The sequence below is a fragment of the Mauremys mutica genome, chromosome 4 (genome assembly GCF_020497125.1).
Source record: "Mauremys mutica isolate MM-2020 ecotype Southern chromosome 4, ASM2049712v1, whole genome shotgun sequence".
Classification (NCBI taxonomy): domain Eukaryota; kingdom Metazoa; phylum Chordata; order Testudines; family Geoemydidae; genus Mauremys; species Mauremys mutica.
Window position 1 is genome coordinate 135,648,195 of NC_059075.1, and position 22,372 is coordinate 135,670,566.

General features: G+C 52.1%; 1 protein-coding gene across 7 annotated transcripts in view; it reads left to right on the plus strand.

The window, feature by feature from the left end:
* The window catches only part of FOXP4 (forkhead box P4), a 143,730-nt gene that overhangs the window by 68,270 nt on the left and 53,088 nt on the right, over positions 1-22,372 (plus strand). For all 7 annotated transcript variants that reach the window (XM_045013148.1, XM_045013150.1, XM_045013151.1 and 4 more), the window contains 2 exons: positions 17,421-17,543; positions 20,017-20,103. In XM_045013148.1, coding sequence (XP_044869083.1) covers positions 17,421-17,543; positions 20,017-20,103 — 210 coding nt within the window. The remainder of the gene's footprint in view (positions 1-17,420; positions 17,544-20,016; positions 20,104-22,372) is intronic.

Genomic DNA, 22,372 nt, shown 5'->3' on the forward strand with positions numbered 1-22,372 from the left:
GGGAACCTGGGGCAGGAGGGAGGAGAGGAAGGTCAGTTTCTGCTCAGCCAGGTGCCCCGGAGAGCGAGATCCATGGGACAGTTTTTTGTTGCTGTTTGTTCTCCTTCCCCCCCCCCCCTTCCCGGCAACGCGCGCCTGGAATGAAACAGGGATTAAATTCTCTCTCTCTCTCTCTCTCTCTCTCTCTCTCGCACTCGCGCACACACACACACACACACCCCTACCTTTTTTTTTTTGGTTTTCCTTTCCCCCCCCCCCCCCCCCCGTTTTGTTGCAAGCTGTATCATTGCCTCCTGATCTTTCCCCCATCTCTCTCTTTCCCTCAGCTCTGCGCCGACAGCATTACCGCTGGGGCTGGGCAAGGGGGTGTCTTTGAGCGCCTGGGGGGGTCTCCACCTCCCTTCCCCTCTCTTGGCAAACCTGATATCGAGCGCATTTGCTCCACCTCGTGCCTTCATTCGTTCCCCTTGACCTCAGTGTGCTTCGGATCAGGCCTGTGGCGTGTTGGGGGTTGGGATAGCCTCTCTGTGAGAGCAGTGGAAGTCCCATTCCTTGAAATCTTTTAAATTTTTAGATGGGACAAAGCACTAAGGGAAGGAATCCCACCTTGGCAGGGACGGGAGACTGGGCTGGATGGCCTAATAGATCTTTCCTGTCTCTGATTGCTGCAGGCTTGAAACTCCCCAGAAAACCTCTGTCCCTTTAGCAGGATAGGATGGAGTCCAGAGCCACTCTGAAACAGGTCTCGTTTTTGTCCCACCTGCCTCAGAGGCGCAGACCCCCTGCAGGGACAGCGGACCTGCTGCCGCCTGGCCTTAATGGGTTTGAAAGTGAAGAGGGAACGGATGAGGGGAAATCACAGCTGCAGTATTAACAGCAATAATTAGTCAGGGCTTCTCTCGCGCAAGCAGGCAGCTTTTTCCAATAGTGTTTTCAGGAAGGAAATGCAGTCATTGGATGGAAAATATCTTGAAAGAACAAAGACAGTAAGAGTGAAGTCAGATTCCGGTTACATATCTGTGTGTGTGTGTGTGTGTGTGTGTGTGTGTGTGTGTCTATTTCTCCATTTCTCTCTTTCACATTCTGTTTTCCCTCCTTCTGTTTCTTTTCCCATGGTGTGTCTCTCATTCTGTCACTGCCTGTTTATCTTCCCTTTCGCCCTCAGTCTTTCGTGATCTGCTTTCTCTCTTGCGCTCTTTCCTCCATCCCACCCCTCCCTTCGCTGCTGTCTGTCTGTCCATCCATCTGGCTGGCTTGTTCAGAATTAAGAGTCCGGCTTTCTGCCCCCTCCTCCCCCTTTTGTCTTGCAAAAGAACTTGTGAAAGTTATAAGCTATATGAGTCAGGAATAGCAGCCTGTCTCCCCGCCCCCTCCTTCCCGGCTTGCCCCTGCCTAGCAGCTGGAGGAGGATCTGAAGGAGGGGAGATAGAGGATTAAGCAGACTCCTTTGAAAGGAAGTTTATCTAACAGGGAATGGTGTGGATGAGATTGACCAGGAGGGTTTCTTCAGACTGAAGTGGAGAAGGAGAGAGGCTATTGTATGGTGAGATGGCAGCAGGCGGGGAGCAGGCCTTCTCCACCACCAAATCCGGGGGGGCGGGGTAGAGACCATGGAATGACTGGGGGGAGCGCACTGCTCTTGGAGGGCGCTACGGAATCAGAGGCCGGGGGAGACTTTTGTGAGTGAGCTTCCTAAGCACCCGTCACTTCCATTGACTTCAGTGGGCGATGCAGGTGATCGGCACCTGTTCAGGATTAGGCCCTGAAGAGACTGAGCCTGCAACCCTTGTGTTGTCTCACTTGTGTAGCAGGAGTTAGGAGTATGGGCTGGCTCCCCAGGCTACTCTTTGTCTGGCTAGCGGCCTGACCCTGCACTGGGCTGCTGAGCTCGCATTGACTTCAAAGGGAGCTGAGGGCACTCAGACCTGCTCAGCACCACCCTGTGGAAGCACAGTCGGGTTGGCCCTAGAAACTGGTTTCTCTTGCGCTCCTAGTGCAGTGATCTGGTGAGCAGGGCTCTGTTCTTCAGAGCACTGCCTGTCCTTTTCATGCAGGGCCCTCTGTCAGTCTAGCTAACACCATTAGGCTTCATTTCAGCTCCTCTCTCCCCACCTTGGCTGTTATGGGACTGGATGAAACAGACTCTGGGTGTTCAGTCTGGCCTGATTTGCGGCTCTCGGTTAAATCCAGATAAAAAGCTCCTCCCTTTCAGCTGAGTTTCACTTGGAGATTTTTGGAGTTTGCTCAAAATGAAAGGGGCACAATCCCCCATTCAGGCTGAAACCAGTCTCCGAAACCCCCTGCCGGCATCTGAGGCCCTCGCTCAGCAGTCCATCCTCTTTCAGCAGAGAATTTAAGCATATGCTTAACTTTAAGGACATACTCAAGTTTCAGTTGATTTCAGTGGGACTTGAGCACATGCTTAAATGCTTTGCTGAGTTGGGGTCTACTGGATTTAAATAGAAAAACTGCATGGAGGTTAGGGTCTGATATCAGCTGGCAGGAGGAAATGTCCTTAATGTCCATTATAATAATGCTTAGCTCTTCTGTAGCACTTTTCATCAGTTGATCTCAAAGCATATTACAAAGGAGATCGGTACCATCATCTCCATTATACAGATGGGGAAACTGAGGCACAGAGAGGGGAAGTGTCAGTCTCATCGTACCTTGGATATCATGAAAGGTGGCCACTGATGGGTGGTTTCTTTCTTTTTTTTTTTGGTCTCATTTTTTGGGGTACCCCCTCCCTCCAACGCAAGTCTGATTTTTATTCAGTGGCACTGAGGATCCGCAGCTCCCAGGGATGCCAGTGAGAGAGATGGACGCCCAGCACTCTCTGCAAAACCAGCCCCCAGGTCTCTCAGTTGGGGTGCCTCCGTTCTTAGGTGCCTTTAGGCCTCAGTATGTCAGGATTCTGCCCCTGTTCTAAGGATCCTTGCTGATAGGGGAACATCTGGGGCATCGAGCTGGCTGTGATAGTAAAGATAATGATGTTCATGTGTATTTGAAAAGCAATAAGTAGCTGCTGAGCTTGCGAGGACTCGGTATTTCAAATGTGGAACCTCCCCCAATCCTCTTTCCTTCAACATACCCAGCGGTGCAGTGCACAGTTCATGTGATTGCTGCAGCTGGGGTAAAAAAGTGTCTGCAACCTTACACAAAATTGCTTTGCACCATTGAAACAAAACCTCCCCTTTTTCTCCCCTAAAAAAGAAATTGCATGTGGGTGGTTACTGTCACTGTAAGTGGTTTCTTCCCCCAGCATGGCATGGTTTGTGTCCCTATATTTCCACCCCCAGGAACTTAATAACGGAACTGCATGCAGGGGCACTAAATGATGCTGGAAGAATCAGTTCAGGAAGTGTCGATAAAATACCTAATGCCCGGTGCTATCCAGCCTCACTGGGGGTGTGGTGTCACAGGGCTGGTGTTTTCTGGTTGCCGTGTGTGTTCCCATCTCCATGCTCCTTCTCCTGTGTGAACATCTGCCAAGCCTTAGCTTGTTGCTCATGAAAGGAGCTGAGTACCTGCAGTCCTAGCTGACCTGAATGGGAGTCTCAGGATGGGTCTCATAGCTCCATGGGCAGGTCGCTCTGAATGACATCTCCAGATCCAAACTCTCCTGAACTCTGTGCCTTGGGTCACCCTCTAGCACTGAACTCCCAGGGAACTGCTACAGCTGTTAAGAGGCTGGGGATCAGTCATGGGCTGTTAGTCAAGTCACTGGTTCAGATCCAGCCCATGTCACCAAGTGGATGAAATTTAACATTTGATGGATGTTCATTGGCTCCGTGTGGGATGAGTGGGGGGCGGTCTCAGTCTATATCCCATTAGGTGTGACTCTGGATCAATGGCTCTCAACACTTGCTGTCCAATCAACACACAGCTGCAGCCCATGTGACATCCTCAGGGCCATACAGATAGTGTATATATTGTGTGGATGCGGCCCACATAACACATAAGAGAGCTTCATGTGCGACCTGCAATGGTAAAGAGGTTGAGAACCACGGCTCTGGATACTGGAAGCCAACCTCTGTGACTTTCTTTTAAAAGCGAGTTTAGTGCTGATTACCAGAATGATGGACCTGGAGACTGAAATCTCTGTTAACCTTTTAGAACAGACGTAAGAGAGACATTGACAGCTGCCCCACCAGTATGCCTTGGAAGGTAAGAAAGGGGGTTTGATCCCTATTCCCACTCACTCTTTGGATGGCCAACAAGCGCCAGTTGCGATGGGAGCAACTTGTGATAAGGATGCTGCCTCCTGGGATCTGGCCCGAGACCCACCAAACTCATTTCCCATCAGCTGCCAAACAGCCATTCGGTGGGTGCTACTTTGGGTCATTGTCACCCTCGGCCAGTTTTGTACCCAAGGCCTGGAAGTGTCAAGCCGTATTGCCTGTTTCCAGTTCCTGTTAGAGACTAAGCAGCTGGGATCCCTGTACTGCCACTGTCCCATGCTGCATCTGCTCTGTGGATGAGTAGAGGCAATGAACTTGCAGGCAAAAAGGTAGCAATTTCACCTCGAAACCACCCTAGTTCCTGTCAACCTAGAAGCCATAGCATGGATCAGCAGGTGGCCAGCTAGGAGATAACATCCCATCCTGCTCTCTGCCTGCTGTGGGGGAGGGGGGAGACTCCTGTCCCCTGTGGGACGAGGTTTCTGGGGCTAGAAATGTGTCCGTCATGGGAGAGGGAAGAAGGGCGCCAAGGAAGGAGCAGAGAGTTTGGAGCAAACTTGAGGAAATTGCTTTTTCTTTTGTCTGCTGCGGCAGGGAGGGCGCTGGAGCGGAAAAGTGTATTTTGTTGATTTGAAACTTGAGTGAAATGGGTAATGAAGACAGATCAATACCGGCCCCTCCGCATTCCCTCTCGAGGAGAAATAGAACAGCCCCTTTGAACTCTGCCGGTGCAGCGCTGAGATTTTTCCACTTGAACCTGCAGTGCCCAGGTCCTGGCCCCTTTCTCCGATGTCCCCTTCCCTTTGGCTGGCTGGCCTCTACCAAATAGTGATCCCTAACCAGTGGCTCGGTCCGCACCCTGCAGGCTACAGGAATAACACCAGCCCAGGGGCTCAGCTGCTCCAAGGAGAGCAACGGTGTTTGGAGGGCAGGTGACCAAGAAGTCACTTCAATTCTGTAAGACTTCGTTGGCCTAACCAGCTAGACGAGTGTTGCCAAAGGGTAAGGAAGAGAGCGCCTCGCTCGGGTATTTGTCAAAGGGAGATAAGACACCCCCCACCCAGATAGACACCGACCTTTGGTTTTTGATCCTCTGCGTCCGTTTGGTCAGCGATGCCCATTCCCAAGGCGGTGCCAGCTTGGGATGTGGTGTGACGCCTTCTCTCCCTGGGGTGTGGCAGATTTTGAAAGGGATCGTCAGCCACAGGAAACATTCAGACGAGGCATGCTGATACGTAGGGATACGTGAGCCATCTTCCTTTTACCTACTGGGGTGCCTGGCACTGGCGAGGACGCATGTAGGTGAGATCATACAGCATATTCATAACTTGGACATGTGACTGAAACATCAAACTCACCTGCTCTCCTCTGCACAGGTGCATACACCCGCTCACATTCACCCACATACTTGCTCCTGCCTTCACCTTCACTCCCTTGCACGTCTCCTCTCCTGGGTGCGCTCCACGGTCTCGCCCTGGATCGGTTCCCAATTGCCACTGCACCCTATGAAATCACTCTCAGCAGTGCAGAGAGAGCACAAAATGTGTGTAAAACACAACCAGAAAGAGGAAGGCTTGTGCAGTGGCTAGGGCACTACCCAGGGACTGGGGAGACTGGTTCTACTCCCAGACTGCCCATGTGAGCTTGGGTCACTCACGTAGTGTCTCCGGCCCAGATTTTTTTTAGGTATTTAGGGGTTGTGGCACTCAGCGTTGCAATGCCTAAATCTCAGTTTAAAAAGTGATTTGGGCACTTAAGGGCCTAAATCCCATTAACTCTCAATGGGATTGTCGTAAGTGCTTAAACCCCTTTGGAAAGTGAGATTTAGGTTCCTGAATCACTTAGGCATTGTAATGCTGAGCGCAGCAACACCTACATACCTTGGAAAATCTGGGCCTCAGATCCCCATCAGTAAAATGGGGATAACCGTACTTCCCCACCTCACAGGGCTGCTGCGGGGATAAATACACGGGAAAATTGTGAGATGCTCAGATACTGTGGTGATAGGGGCCGTATAAATACCTAAGAGATCTATCCAGATAGACCATTCTGCATTTGTAGCAGTTCATACTCACATCGGCTACTCATGGTATAAGGTAATGAAGAATCAGTCTCGTGTTCTCATCTATACACAAAGTTCACTCTCTTGTTCTGATTCTCCATGGCATGTGTATATTGCTTGACGCTCTAACTGTAAGCCTAATCTTGCTTCTGTTGAGTTTTACTGTTGACTTGAAACAGCAGAGTAGATTCCAGGGACTGTTTCCAATCTTACTTGGTGGGTTTTAAATTGGGAATCGCTCCACAGAAGTCAGTGGCGTTATTCCAGTGTAGTATCAGAATCCAGGTACGAATATTTAAAGCCCTCAGTGTTGTCTTTTTAAAACAGAGCTGAAACCAAATAAACTCCAGAGCCTGAAATGCAGGAAACTGCTACCTGCAGCGCAGCTGGAGATGTCGGCCTGATGCTTTCTTGGGAGCCAGCAAATGTCGTGACGGGGCTCGGGCTGAGGCTCACTCTCAAATGGGGTGGAGATTCGTAATTACAATCTGTTGTTGTTGTTGTTGTTGTTTTAGTCCAAATTCAAAGTGAAATGCTTTGGGCTGTCTGCCTGCATGGAGCAGTATCCCAGGTGGAGAGTAGATGAGAATGTGTGCGCTATAGGGGAGGTATATGGCTTATGTGTCTATCGTGGTCCATCCATTTAAAGAAAAGCCATTCTAAGGTTGGTGCAGGCCAGGAATTTGTTCCCTTTCCTCATCTAGCTCTTCCCATCCCCGTAGCAGACCCTCTAGATGTGTTTTGTTGATTTCAGATTAAAAAAGGACGTTCTTAAAATTATCTTCATTTTTATTTTCGTAATCATGGGTTTTGAGTTCCTATCATATGGTGCCCTGAGCTCTGTGGCCAGCATACATGCTTTCAAACTAAGCTGTAGTGTGCATGTGTGTATATATATACAGTGTGTATACATAAATACACACCTTGATTGTGCAGCGAGAGGCACACAGTAGGCCCATGTGCTGTTTTATGGTCCCACGGAAGTAAATGGGATTCTGGCGTCTGTCTGCATGTGATAGATTACAGGATCAGGGCCACAACTGTGCAGGTGGGTGGGCAGCTGGGTTTGCTCTTCTGTGTTAGCTTTTTGACTGGGCTATACGGGAAAGGGTTTAGTTGAGCAAGAAAAGTGACTTTAGACCTCTCTCTCTAAATGCTCTAACTTACTGTTCCCACCTCGTTCATTATGATGCCTGACCCCTTTGCGCTTCATGTAATTTCCCAGCTTCTTGGAAATATGCTCCTATGATTACCATTATTTCTAACTGAAGCTGAAGATCTGTCCATTAACTCTTTGATGCTGGGCAAGTTGTGGGTTTTCTAATATTCCCTGTGCTAGGGGGGAACGGCCCCAGCCCTGACTTGTGAAGATAAATTGCATCTCTCAAGCTTCAAACTTTTGTGTCTCCTGAGATGATAAGAGCATTCACTCCCTACAATCATGGAATCATGGGTCCCCATCACCCCTGCTTCTCCATTACTGCAAGATTCCTGGCTGGGATATCAACTCCAGGAACAAAGGGGGTCTTTAATTTCTTCCTTAATTGAGTTTTGGACTTCCTTATGCTGCTCCAGTAAGTCAGACTCCAAGCAAGAAGGCAGTTCAGTCAGCATAGTCATTCAGTGTGTGGTTTTCCCCTGTTCTGCTTCACTAATGAACCTCAACCCTGATCTGGAAGGAACGTTCTCTTCTGGGTTGCAAAGGAAGGTTTATTTTTCACAATGCTCATTCAGTCCTGAAATCTCATTCCCGTAAAAATCCTCCCTACCAGATTCTGCTCTGTGAGGCTGGTGTAAATCCCATTGAACGCCACTGGCTTCTGTGAAACTTGCTTCAGATTTATACCGAGAGCAGAACTTCCTCTTTAACATGAGACTTGTTTTCCACCCACAGACTGGTTATTCCCACCCCCATCCCCTGCCGCCCTCCCGTCTCTGGCGCGGTGGGATTACAGCCAAGACAGCTCAGAAAATCACCCCTTTCATCCCCCCGATTCTGTTCTCAAATCAGAGATACAACGTCAAGGCATTTGTTCAAGGGCCAAAGCTGTTAGTAAGCAGTTTTGTGGAATGGCAGTGGGCCAAGGAGTGCGTCATTCCCTTCTTTAGCTCGCTATCTGGCAGATGCCAGCTATGACACATAATACAGGCCATTCTTGGAGAGAAGAATCCAGCAGTCCAGGCTGCCCAGGCAAAGCTTTTGTTGTGGTGGTGGTTCTTGGAGAGTTAATATTCGGAGAGAGGAAAAAGTTCAGCTCCCAGGGAAGGGAGGCACTAGGATGGCTGGAGATAATCCTGAGTAGAAAGAAGCATGGTGGGAGCCGTTGAGTGTTATGTAGACTTCCAATGGCCATGGTTCCTTTGCCTCAATTTGGACCTGCCGCACGTTACCATGATATGCAGTTGCTTTTCTGTACCGCCCACGCTGCGCTAGATGCTGCACGAAGAATAAAACTCAACTCCATCATGCCCCAATAATCTCTTACTCTGTTAACATCTACCACTACTTAGATGCAGGAGAAGGGAGTGGCAGTTAATGCCAAATGGCATGCTGCCTTTATGGGATGGGGGAACCGTTCAACATGGGTGGGGTTTGAGCCCCTAGCGCGCTATCTGACAGATTTGAGCATTAACCCTTTGTGCCCTGGGAATACATGGTTTATTTTTCTCAGTGCCGATCTTTCTAGCAAGGGTTCGTCTCTGGTTTGGACACGGTAGATGGCTCATTAAAGCGCTATGCCTGTAACACCAGGAGCCTCGATGGCCGAGATTCCAGTTTAGCCACAGCCCTAGATATTGGTTGTGGCCCTTGCAAATGAACGCCCAAATGGTGGGTGTATTGCAATAGCCGTGCGAGCGAGTTGTGCTTTGGCAGCAGGGCTCACGTGACTCTGTCTCCCATTAAGCCTGTCCCAAGCACAGTAGCTGCAGGCGGTGCGTTAAAGGGCTCCGGGTTAAGTAAGCTGTTCAGCATCCATGTTTTTAGACATCCCCTGGGTATGTGCTGCTCGGTTCGCTTTCCTCTTTATCATCTCAGATGCCATTAGGCGCCTTAGCGTGGCTGTTACCAGGCCTGTGGAGATAGACGGCTTGGCATGGAGAGCAGTGGCAACCAGGACAGTTGTTAAGTTTGAGCAGCTGGGGATCCAGCTAGACCCCTGAGTCAGGAACTGGTTGCGAACGATGGGGGGTGGAGAGGGTAAAATAACCTCCGCCAATGCTTCTGTTTGCTTCTCCTCACGCACTGTGATCTGAGGATTGAGGCTTAGCCCCTGCATTCTCGTGCGTGCCCCAATCTCGCCCAGACCCTTGGCCTCATTCTCTGGCACATAGAGAGAGCTGGGCATCCCCAGCAAATTGAAAACCCTTCATGTCTCTTCACTGATTCTCCCAACGGCCTCACGGACGTGCTGGCTAAGATTAGATGCCCACAGTGCCCCTCATAAGAGAGTCCTGCATCCGAGCCCTTTTGGGGCCATCTCCACATCGCTTGTCTGCCGCTAGGTTTGACATGAGGATCATTGTTTCCTGGCGGCTGTGGTGTGAGGTAACCCTGGTTGACAGTCCTTTTGACTGGCCTAGTTTATATTTTTTGTTTGATGCCTTCATCTCTCTGCCTCAGTTCCTCATCTGTGAAATGGGGATAATACGCCCCCACCTTTCAGAGGCACTGTGACGTTTATAAGGTGCCCAGGTACCACAGTGATAGGGGTCGTATAAAGTACCCAATAGGACTGGACAAAACTGTTTGCGATGGACAATTGGGTTTTCAACTCAACTAATACTTTTGTGGACATTTTCCACTTTTCATAGAAAATTGTGACTTTTTGTCAATAAGCCTCAAACTTCTGGTTTTCACCTGAAAATTTTTGAGGTGTGGGGGGGGAGGAGGAAATCTCCATTTTCTAACCAGCTGTAGTACCCGGACGCCTGGTACCCTTAAAGGGCTTGATGTTAGCTAGATAACCTGAGCCAATGGTGCAGCGAGACTGGAACCTGTTCCCCCACATAATGTAAGACCTGGAACAAGAACTCTTCAGCCTCAAATACACATCTTACGGGAGCCAAAGCCCAGGTACCTGGCTTGTCTCCTCTCCGCCCCCACTTCTCAAGAAGCCACAAGAACCGTTCCCCATGTCAGCTCGGCGTCGTAGCGCAAAGGGGAAAGCCATTTAAGGCAGACAAAGGTTGTATGAAAATATAATTCTGCTTTTGTTAGCAGCCATCAAACTCTAAAAGGCGCCGCTTTTGTTTTCTTGTAACGTTGTGAAAACCTCATGTCGGATCGAGAGCTGCGGTCCTCACGACTAATCGCTTCTCCTTTGTGTTTTTAGATTATAGGGGCAATTAGTGTTGTCAAAACCTCTGGCAATTCTCTTTGCTCTTGACAGGGTGTCAGTCCGCCGGGCGAGAAATGGAAGGTGTTATAACTCTCCGGTAATTAGAATGCCTCCGATTTGAAAATGCCAGCAAACGTGTATCAAATAGGACGCGCTGCGTGGCGGTTGGGGCGGGGGAAGACGTTTGGATGGGGGATGCAGATGAGCGATTAATTACAGGTTCTCATTCCGAGCATGTTGCCAGCTGATGAATGGCAAAGGGAAATTAGCGTGAGGCTTAGCTCCCTGGGAGCGGGCATGGACCCTGCGCTCTCACTTATCCTGGTGCTGCCGCCGCATGGATTTGTATCTCTAAATCTCCAGTTGTCCACTGTTGGCTGAGAGAATGCCCAACTGGTCAGATCCTCTACTGGGCTAGGGAGAGTGGTGACGCCAGCTTATCAGACTGGTCGTCTCATTTGATTCCTAGGGGAACAGATAGTGGAGACCACGGCTACTGCTAAGGCTGTTTAATGGCTGCCTTGCCCTGGTAGCCAAAGAGCCTGGACTCTGCACTGCAAGGCAGTGGCTTTGCCATGGCACATATTGAGGCCCCCTCAGTGATACGTTTGGTCTTGTGACCAGTGGTTGCAGATGTCCCAATGGTGGGAGGACTGTGCAGCTATTTGCAGGGACTAATTTAGCACTGTGTGTGTGTGACTGTAGCACCTAGAAGCCCAAGTCATGGCCCAGGACCCCACTCTGCTAGGTGCTGTACAGTCACAGAACCAAAAGGCGGTCCCTGCCCCCGCAGGGCTTGCACTTTTCCTCCCAGAGCGAGGAGGGCCAGCAGTCCGGCTTCTGCCCGGATGAAGCGCTCCTGTGGCCTTGATTTCCTAGGCTGACTTTCATCCAGGATGCCTCAGTTGCAGCCTCTGGGTGAGCATGCAACAATTAATAAATAACTTTACACAAAGTCAGCTGAGAGAGAGAGATCTGCAATGACAAATGAAACTCAGCCCACTCTGGACACTTCCCTCTAGCAAAAAGCCTGAGTAAAGAGATAAGCCTTGCAACCTTTCTCAAAGGTCAGCAAACTCCCGTTCAGTTGGACCAATAGGGTGGAAGGGGAACAAATTCCATGGAGGGTAGCCCCCTCCATGAGCTCTGTTACCCCCGGCTCCGCCCAGCTGCTGAGACGAGCCTTAAGGGAAGAAGCAGGTCTCTTAAGTAGGTGGGATCCATATTGTGGAGCTCAGGCATGAACAGGGGCTCCTGGGTTCTGTTTCTAGCTCTGGGAAGACATATGCTGGAGTGATTAGAGCTGGGAGCCCGGATTCCTGGGTTCTGTTCTCAGCTGTGCCGCGAAGTGACCGTAAGCAAGTTGCTTCACCTCTGTGTGTCTGTCAAATGGGGCTAGTGGTTATCTGCCTCTGAGACGCTTGATTGCAGACAGGCAAAAAGTTACGCCCTAGGTCTAAGCCAATACCTTTAGATATACCTGGAAACATATAACAGGTCACCTGTTGCATAAAAGAAGCACAGGTTGCTGTGAATGATCAAGCCACCTTGCTCTCCAAACTCCAGCCCTTCCTGCTCTACGCATCAGTTGTTCTTTGCAGCACCCTGGCAGCACAAATCCTAATGAACACATGTCCGGCTCTGTTTGAAAAGGGGCGGGGGGAGAGGGTGCACATCAAATACCCTCAGCCACAGTCCCTGGAAGTGTTAGGCTCCCTTCAGCCCCGGGTAGGAGCTGCTCCTTTCGTGGTGGGGAGGGGGTTATAATCTGCGGTTGACATGGCTTCGGGCAAGTTAAAAGGGACTTGGGGTGGGGGGGCTCATTCACTGGCAGGGTTAAAAAGTGTAAATGGTGGGTTTTGAAGCCAAGCATCTCCTGCAGACGAGAATAGGTTACTGCAGCTCTCTCCCGAGAAGGTTGCCAGAAATACCTAACAGTGCTGGGTGTGAGCAGCTACTTAGCGGTCAGGGGCCCATGGTTTATTTCAGCTGCTCCCTGCCTGGCTCAATCTCCCACTACAAGGCTGGGACCAAAGTAGGAGGTAACTCACCACCAGCTAGAACTGAGATCTCCTCTCCCCATGCCCCACACATGCTCTGCCTCCAGCAGGACCAGAGAGCAAGGAAAATCTTCTGCTCGATTTTCCTCTCCTGGTAACCTGGCCCTCAGCTATCACAGGGTCACTCTGGCTAAGACTAGTGTAGCATGGAGCCTCCTTGGAGAGGCAGGCTTCCCTGCTCTGGCCAGCCAAGGTTACCTGCTTTCATGGTGACAGAGAGCATCTAGGAGAGTTGGGTTAGGTGGAAGAGATTTTCTGCAGATGTCCAGGGAGGGCTCGTCCTGCGTGCAGTTCCACTTAGGCGAATATTGCAGGGTTAACATGGAATGTACAATAGCTTTACATTCCACTACAGCTCACCCGCTGGGCCAGCATTACAGGGTCAAACCCCTGGAAACTATTCTGGGGTGATGTCTGCCCTCTGCCTGGATATGGGGGTGGGCGATGGGGGGGGCTCTGAAATTTTCAGGATCCCCCCCATTTGTTCTGGCTCTCAACTTGTCTGGGGTGAAACTCGTTTCCAGAGCAAATGCCCAGGACTTGACAATCCAGCATTACCCCAAATCACAAGGGGCGTGCTAACATAACAGAAGTCAGCTTGGCCAGCTCTCCTAGCCCACCTGGTCCTTGGCATGGTAATTATGGGTTACTAATGTCAGCTGGAAATAATGGTTGGATAGAGATGATTGATATGTTCCTCATGTCTCTGCAAAGCCTGATAACTTCTCCACAGTCTGATTTTTAGAAGCATTTTGGCTACCAGTGTCCCCTTCCCTCCCCCTTTTTCTTTCTAGCTCTCACTCGCTCCCTCCTTTGAGTTTAGATCAGTGCCTTAAGAAAGGGCGCAGCACCCAGCACCTGTGCTGTGAAGCCCTGTGTCCAGCTCGGGTGCCTGCCGTGAGTGAGATTAATTAGGACTGTGGTCCATGGAGCACTTAAGTGTGGCTTATGGAGAGCTGGTTGGCCCATACGATGCTGGCTCTTCCTCCTCATTTCTTAGTGGCTAAATCATATTAAAGGAAGCTTTAAAAAGATCACCAGTGGGGAGGGTGAGGGGAACTGCATGGCAGCCAGTGAGGAGGGGGGAAGGTCCATGAGAGAACCTCTCAAGATGTGGGGCCCATACTCCGAATAAGGCCCTGTGTAAATCACGATTTCATGGAAATCGTGAAATTAGCCCAATTCTGTGCTGCGCACAGGGCCCCAATCCCTGCTCTGGGCTGAGCTAAGCCAGGACAACTGGCACTGTGTGGTGAGACACACACTCCCCGTCCCCCTGAGATAAGCCTGGCTAGCCACTGCCCCTTGCCCCCAACCCCGTTGGGATGGGGTCAGTCCACGAACCCCCCCAGGAGCAGCCCCAGGTGTTGGAAAAATCGCAGCAGTTCAGGGAGGGACTCGGCAGCCGTGCGTATCCCGTGAAATTCAAACAATTTGAAGCCACTTATGACACGTAGTCTGTGAGCTAGAGTCCTAGTGGACTTTGCTGCTAGGAGGGGCTGCTGGCCAAACACTTGACACTCAGGAACTGCAATCTGTTCTGCGCAGGCGCTTGCAGTGGTATCGGAGCACCTCAGTGCTCCACTTCCCCTGCGCCCACCACACACATGCCAGTTACCCGTGGACATCAGGTGGCCATTTTTCCCTTCTGCCTCCACATCAGACCCTGAGCCGCTCGGCTCAGGCAACCCCCAAGGGGGGGCGCGCGCTCGCTGCAGGTTGGTTGCGGGTTTCTTCCGACCCACTTCCAAGCTCCTGTGAGTGACGACGACCCAGTTTGGGAGCCGCAGCTGCTCTATTTTGGTCGCTCTTGAGCCCGCGCGGACGGCGGTATCCAGGACTGGCATCTCTTGATACCTTTCACGTTGGGATCTGCTGCTCAATCCCTTTCCCTTGTTCCCACCTCCTCCCGGCTTATCACCAGTAAGAACTTCTGCTCGGCTGGGGTCTGCACTCCTCTTCCACCCCCCGCTGCAGCGGGCTCTCTGACCCGGCCTGCTTCCAACCAGCTATGTTTTAATGCAGCTGCTAGAACCAGTTTGGAAGGTGAAGAGGTGACATTTGGTTGACAAGCCCAAATGCCTCCCCTTCCTCCCCTTTCTTCTGGGGCCCCAAGCTTGTTAGGTGTGTTTAGTCATAGAAGAGAATGTAAGCAATGAAGGGAAGGGGAAGGCAGGGCTGCGGGGAGTGGGAACGGGCACTAAACTCGCCCTAGAGCTGTTGCAAAAGATATGGGTTGTGGGTCCACCCCCCACCCCACCCCCAGTTGTTGCCAGCACCTTCCCCGAATGCTGCAGTTCAAAGGGTGGGGAAGAGAAGGTCTGGGCTGGAGGGCTAGATTGTGGGCCTGGAAATGGGATGTTGGGATTCAACACCTGAGCAGTTGATGGCAGTTCACCTGGAAAGGGCCATGGACATCCTGGGCCTCCCTCCCCATTTCTCAGTCATCCTATCCTCAGATGGCCCTGCAAGCAGCCCCCTGCCTTGGTTTCCCTCTTCTGGGCACTTGCAGTTTCCCCCCTTCCAGGGGCTAATCGCCTGCCTGCAGTCTCCACTGTGTTAAGGCAACCCCCACTTCGACTGCCCTTCAGCTGCGGCATTACAAGCATACTTGCCTCGGTTTCCCCTTTCTTCCAGAGACCCCGGGAACTCCGCACAAGCTTTCCATGTATAAAGAGCCCTTTTAGGGAGTAATTTATTATAAGAAATCCCACGACCATAATCCAGATTTCCCCAGCACTGACCGAACGGTACATTTACTCAATCTCAATTCCCAACAGTCCATCGGGAGGCCAGATACAGCTCCAACCCCTCTCACCGTTCCCCAGCTCTCTGGTACAGCTCCAGTGCCTCACCCTACCCCCTCTAGCTAGGGTGCTTCTCCGCCCTGTTATGTTCTCAGGCCTAGCTCCAGCTCTCCCCTGGAGACATGGGTGGGTTCACCCCTCCACCTTTCCCCAGCCTTTAGCCCTCCTTGGCCTCTGGCTCCAGCTTTTTGAGTCAAGGATCAACTAGGCTCTCTATTGCGTTCAGCCCTCTCTGACAGCAGCTCTCTGGGCTGGGGAAGTTTGTAGGGGACACCACCACCCCACTCCCCCCTGCCTGCCTTCTGCTTTCACCAGCCTTTCACCAACCTTCTTTTGAGCTCGCTCGTGCTCCCTGTGGACTCTGGGTTCTGGACTCTCCTTCAGGACACCCCAGTCCCCCTGCCTGAGGACTGTGAGCTCTGTTGCTTTGGGCCGTCTCATTTGTAACGCTCAGGGCAGCCTTGCCCTCCTCAGGACACCAAACTAGGGCCCACCTGGACTGGAAGAGAACAGCGGGGCCCAATTTCATCGAAGGGGCCAGCTGCGCTGTTACACCTCCCCGAACTGAGGCAGATGGAAAACACACCAGCCCAGCTGGTCCAGGCCCAGAATGGGGCAGGGTCGGGGGGAAGGGGCAAAATGCCACCTGCAATGGACTAAAATAAGATTTGGGCAAGGTTCTGGCTCCCACAACTTCCTTTGGCTGGATGGGAGTTGTAGCTCCCAGCAGGTGCCCTGCATCTCACAGGATCGCACCCACTGTGTGCGCCATGTTCTCTCCAAATCGTACAGCATGCTTCTCAAGGATCTCTGCCCCCACCTTCCCAGTGCAGCTGCCTCCGAGCTCACACACGCTGCATAGCGGCAGTGGGTTAGAGAAGTTCTGGCTACTGGTTCTTAGCAAAAAGTGCCATGGGAACCCTAAAGATGGGTAAACCTCTGACCCCACCCCTCTCCGCCGTGTCTTTTGAGATTCAGATAAAATGGAGTCTGGATCCAAATCAGACAGGGTTTTGCTTTTGCAAAACCCAAACCTCTGCTGGTTGGAGGGCCTGATTGTAAAGATACAGAGCATCGATTTCCCTCCCTCCCCGCCTTTTACAACTGGATTTATGGGTGTGCAGTGCCTCTGAAAATGAGCCCTTAAGCAATTATATCAGTGCTTGCAATTTTATCTGGCAATTCGTGACATTTGCTTAACACCTCGGCTCCTGGAATCATGTGATTACGTGAGACTCTCTGCTTTCATTTAAAATACAAGTAAGATTGTAGCCTTCATGGCTGTGGAGAAAAGCTTGAAAACATGACCCCCTTAAAGGCTCAAAACCAAGAAGGGAATTCCCCAAGGAAAAAAAACCTATGTACACTGCTACCTTGATATAACGCCAACTGATATAACACGAATTTGGATATAACGCGGTAAAGCAGTGCTCTGGGGGGGCTGCGCGCTCCGGTGGATCAAAGCAAGTTCAATATAACACGGTTTCACCTATAATGCGGTAAGATTTTTTGGCTCCCAAGGACAGCGTTATATCGAGGTAGAGGTGTATTAAAAATCTCATGGCTCTTTTGGGCCTAACTCGTGGCTTTTGAATGCTTGGTCTTGGCGATGCTGGCTACATTTTCAAATCCTCTCTGCTAGCACTGGAGCTCTGGAACCCAAACCAGTTTTTGAGGGGTTTTGGAGCCTGGCGTAGCAGCCCTATATTGAGGGAGCATCATTCAGGGAACTCCATGTCTGATTTGACTTCAAAGTGAGTAGGACATTCCTAAAGCAGCCCCAGGCCCAGCCTACCAAGTCTGGAATTTTGGGGAGGATTTTTAAGGGCCTAAGGTGGCGGGAAACTCTGTTTCAGCCTTAACGAGGGAGCGACGGATCGCAACGGAGTGTGTAGCTGTAGGTGAGAACGTCCTCCTGCGAGCTCAGCGTGGGGTTGTGTTTAACGCGCTCTCGCTCTCTGTCTCCGCAGGTCCCCGTGTCCGTTGCTATGATGTCGCCGCAGATGATCACGCCACAGCAGATGCAGCAGATCCTGTCTCCTCCCCAGCTCCAAGCTCTGCTACAGCAGCAGCAGGCGATCATGCTGCAACAGGTAGGAGCAGCCTAGGCATCCCTTCCTCCATGTACCCTATGAGGCCGGCTCACTGAGCTCTGCATCCTTGCCCCATGGATGCAAATAGGGTCAGCACTGGCCTGCACTCCACCCCATTCTCTCCAGTGACATTGGCCTCTGTGTAGGGTGAGCCCGGACCCCTCTAAAACAGTCATGCCAGCAGCCTGGCCCTTTCCCTCTCCAGTCCCCCATCTTGCTTGCCCTAGGGATCCCAACCACGTTGGCACCATGGAATGGGAAGAATTGCAATTTATCAATAATCCCACTGCGGCTGGATTCTGCTGCAGAGTCAAAATCCCTACAACAGCGTCTACATTAAAACCTGTTCAGGATTTGGTTTTCAGTGGGGAGAGGCCTGAGCCAAAGCCCGACGGGCGGGACCATTTGGATCTGGGGCCAGGCTTCGTGGCTCGCCCTTGTCTCCCTGGTGGGCCCCGAGCCTCAAGCTTGACTCTGGACTCTCCCTGAGTTGGGGCAGGTGTTTGGATCCAGACCCAGACTTAGCAGCTCCGGTTCGTTCCTCGGAGTTGAGCTTTCTTTGCATTCCAGAAAACACACACACTCACTCACACTCTCTCTCTCTCTCAGTGCAAAATGAGTGGAAAAAGAGGGGTGGAGGGAAAGAACTCCAAAACACAAGGACTTGGGTAAACATCTCCAGCTGGGGGAGGAAGGGGGAGTACGAGAAATCCCACAAGCATCTTTCCACGCCCTTCTCTTGCCTTCCGTACCTGTTTACTCCAAACACGCTGATAAGGATTCAAGGTTGGCCCCAGGGAAAGAACAAAGGGTAAACACTAACCTGGGTGGAGTCCTTCTCTGAGCCTCTTTGGAGCCGGATAAAGAAACATGTTTGACTGCAGATTAAACAACCCAGGCCAGAATAGCTTGCATTCTCCACCAGAAGAAAACCAAACATCACACCTCTCACCTCTTGACCCAATGTTCTCGGAACCCTGTTCAACCGAGTTACAGAGACCTGGTTTTGATTGGCTTTCGGGTAAACAGCTCGGCTTTCCAAACCTGTTCCGCAGACAGAAAAAGCAAAGTTGCTGCTGTCAGTCCCTGAGCTGATAAAGGTTTCCCGGCATTCAGCAGAAGCCAAGGGTTTCCCGGCTTTGTGGATGCTTCTTTGTGGCTTTTATGGAAAACAAATCCATCGGGAACAGTTTATTTGGAGATGGGAGTGGGGGGAGGAGGGAATCTTAGAGCTGGAATTTACCCCTGCCTGAAAATCCAAAATATGGAACAAAAGCACCTTTTATCAGATGATCTTAAAGTGCATTACAAGCATTAATTAAGCTTCCTGTGTAGTTGTTGTTGTTGTCCCCATTTTACAGATGGGTAAACTGAGCGGAAGTGGCTTTCTGGGGATAGAACCCACATGTCCTGGCTCCTAGTCTCCTGCCCCAACTGCTGCAAGACCACAGCTGCTTCCAAAGTGAGAGCAGCCAGACTAATCTGGAGGAAGAAAAGCAGTGTGCAATAGAAATATTACTCAGAAAGGCCAGGAGTGCATTCTCGAGGCTTATACAAACCAGAGGAAAGGGGAAGAGACTTTCCTGTAGCCCTCTTCCATCATCACCCTAGTATTTCAGCCTCTCTGCCCTAACGCTAGCCATTATGAGTGAGTCACCTTTACTCATGTTGCTGTTTGTTCTGGGAACACATCTCGTTCTCATTGATATGCTGTTTTAATTTGACTGCCGCTGGGGCCTGCATGTCAATCTCAGCCACACCCTTTGGCAAAGCATCGCGTGGGGCTTACGGGGGGGGGGGGGGGAGGGGGGGGGGGGGGTACTTCTGCTGGCTAGAGCAGAAGGTTGGGAGTCAGGACTTCTGGGTTCCATTCCCTACAGTGTCACGAGCTCACGGTGAGACCTTGACTAAGTCAGTCCATCTCCTCACACCCCACTTTCCCCCTCTAAAACGCAGATCACTAATTGCTAATGCCTACAATAATACTGAATTAAGTACATGTTTGTGGCTGCACCTTGCAAAATGAGGCTCTGACCTGGTTGAGGCTTCTAGGCCGTAGCCTAATACATAGGATGATTAATAATAAGCTAGGCTTAATTGGTATATGTAAAGGGCTTTGAGAGCTTCAAGTGAAAGACACTTGAGAAGGAGTGTTGTTGTTGTTATTATTAATTGTGAATTTTAATTATCCCAGGGAGTCAAAATCTTGATTGTGGGTCTCACTTCTACCGTGGAGTTAGGCAGAGAGCAGCAGACTGCCAGTGCTGTCTTTTAATAGCTGAAATGTTCTTTCACCTGACTTTAGGAGCTGGGTATTTAAGCAAACCAACCAACATCGTGAGCCTGGCAGTAACATGGCCAGAGTTGGCAGCCTTGTGCAAAGCCCAGTTTAAGAACCTAAGTGGTTAGGCATGGGCAGGATCTTCCGTCTGCCTCCCTGACGTGTGCTGCTTTCTGCTCTCCCTCCCCTCAGCTGCAGGAATACTACAAGAAGCAACAGGAGCAGCTTCACCTGCAGCTATTGACACAGCAGCAAGCCGGAAAGCAGCAACCCAAAGAGGTGAGCTCGCCCATACAGGTTCGGGACACAGATGCAGGCACAGATCGGAACTGGGGCAAGCCAAAGGGGAGGAAAAAGGCGTGGCGTGTGTAAATCCTAGTGTTTGGGGTAGCCCGCTGGCAGGGCCGGCTTTAGGAAGTGCGGGGCCCAATTCAAACATTTTTGGCGGGGCCCCGGCAGGGATGACTTAAAAAAAAAAAAGCCTCTCATTTCTTAGCAACCGGTTCCCTGTAAAAAGTTCTGATTTAAGGGATGTGCCACAGTATGGCTTTTTTGTACCAATAGGGTTACCATACGTCCGTATTTTCCTGGGAGGAATTTTTAAATTTTAAAAATTCCTCCCGGACGGCAATTTAAGAACCAAAAAGCCTGACATCTCCGGGAAAATACGGACGTGTTAACCCTACCTAAAGTTCTTTTTTAATAAGACGGGCCTGAACTAGAAATGAGCTCCGTTGCACATGTGTGGGTCCCCGCCACTCCCTGGGGTGACCAGATGTCCCGATTTTATAGGGACAGTCCCAATTTTGGTGTTTTTTCTTATATAAGATCCTATTACCCCTCACCCCTGTCACGATTTTTCACACTTGCTGTCTGGTCACCCTCGGGTGTGCACATGTGGGGGTTCCAGCTGCTCCCTGCCCCCCTCATTGAAGCAGGTGTGCAGGGTTACTGCCCTGGGAACTGCAGGGCACCAGTGGACATGGGGCTGACTGGAGGCAGGGCAGGGGCTGACTGGAGGTAGAGTCTGGCTGCAGGCAGGGCAAGGGGTGCAGGGCTGGCTGGAGCCAGGGGTGCGTGGGGTGGGCTGGTTGGCTTCAGGCAGGGCTACAGGGGGGTGCGGCATGGATTGGAAGGGCTGGAGACAGAGGAGTGCCGGACTGGCTGGCTTCAGGCAGGGGGGTATGGCAGGGGTTGGCTGCAGGCAGGGCAGGGGGTGCAAGGCAGGGCAGGGGGTGCAGGGCAGGGCGTGTAGGGCTGATGCGAGCAGGGGTGTGTGTGGTGCTGGCTGGCTTCGGGCAGGGCTGCAGGGATGTGTGGCAGGGGTAGGCTGGAGACAGGGCAGGGGGTGCGGCGGGGCTGGTGCGGGCAGGGCAGGGGGTGCAGTGCTGGCTGCAGACAGGGGCTGGCTGCAGGCAGGGGGTACAGGGCTGGCTGAAGACAGGGGCTGGCTGCGGGCAGGGGGTACAGGGCTGGCTGCAGACAGGGCCTGGTGCGGGAAAGGCAGGGGTTGCAGGGCTGGCTGCAGACAGGCTGGCAGCGGGCAGGGCAGGGGGTGTGGGGCTGGCTGCAGGCAGGGCCGGCTCCAGGCATCAGCTTATCAAGCAGGTGCTTGGGGCGGCGGGGCGGCACTTTCAGGTATTCAGCGGCAATTTGGTGGAGAGTCCCTCACTCCCGCTCAGAGCGAAGGACCTCCCGCTGAATTGCCGCAGATCGCAATCGCGGCTTTTTTTAAATTTTTTTTTTTTGGCTGCTTGGGGCGGCAAAACCCCTGGAGCCGGCCCTGGCTGCAGGCAGAGGCTGGTGCGGGCAGGGAAGGGGGTGAGGGGCTAGTGCAGGTAGGGGGTACAGCAGGGGCTGGCCACGGGCAGGGGATGCGGGTACAGGGGGTACAGCCCACCCTGTATGGGAAGTGCCCCCTCTTCCTCCCTCCCCCACCGGGGTAGCAGCAGCAGCCTGGGGCTCGGGGGCTATTTAAAGGGCCTGGGGCTCCCCTGCTTCCACCACCCCGGCCCTGTAAATAGCCGCTGGAGCCCTGGGGAAGCGGCGGGGCTCCTGCAGCTATTTAAAGGACCGGGGCGGCAGGGGCAGCTGGAGCCCTCCCGCTACCCCAGAGCTCCCGCGGCTATTTAAAGGGCCCAGGAAGCAGCGGGGCTCCAGCAGCTATTTAAAGGGCTGGGGCGGTAGAAGCAACAGGAGCCCTGGACTTTTTAAATAGCCCCCAGAGCCCCACAGCCCTACCCCAGGGCTCCAGCAGTGGGGCTCCGGTGGCAATTTAAAGGGCCTGGGGCTCCAGCCCCTGCTGGGAGCCCCAGGCCCTTTAAATTGCCCCCTGGGGAAGCCGGGCCAGCCCGTTACAGCGCACCGGCTCTTGCCCGTACGCCATACTGGGGCTTGGGTGCGGGGCCCTCTTAGGGGTGGGGCCCGATTCAGGGGAATTGGTTGAATTGGCCTAAAGCCGGCCCTGCCCGCTGGCAGGCATGTCGGTGGAAGGAGGGGCCCAGGGGATAGGGGTATATGGCTATGGAGGTGGAGTGGATAAATGAGG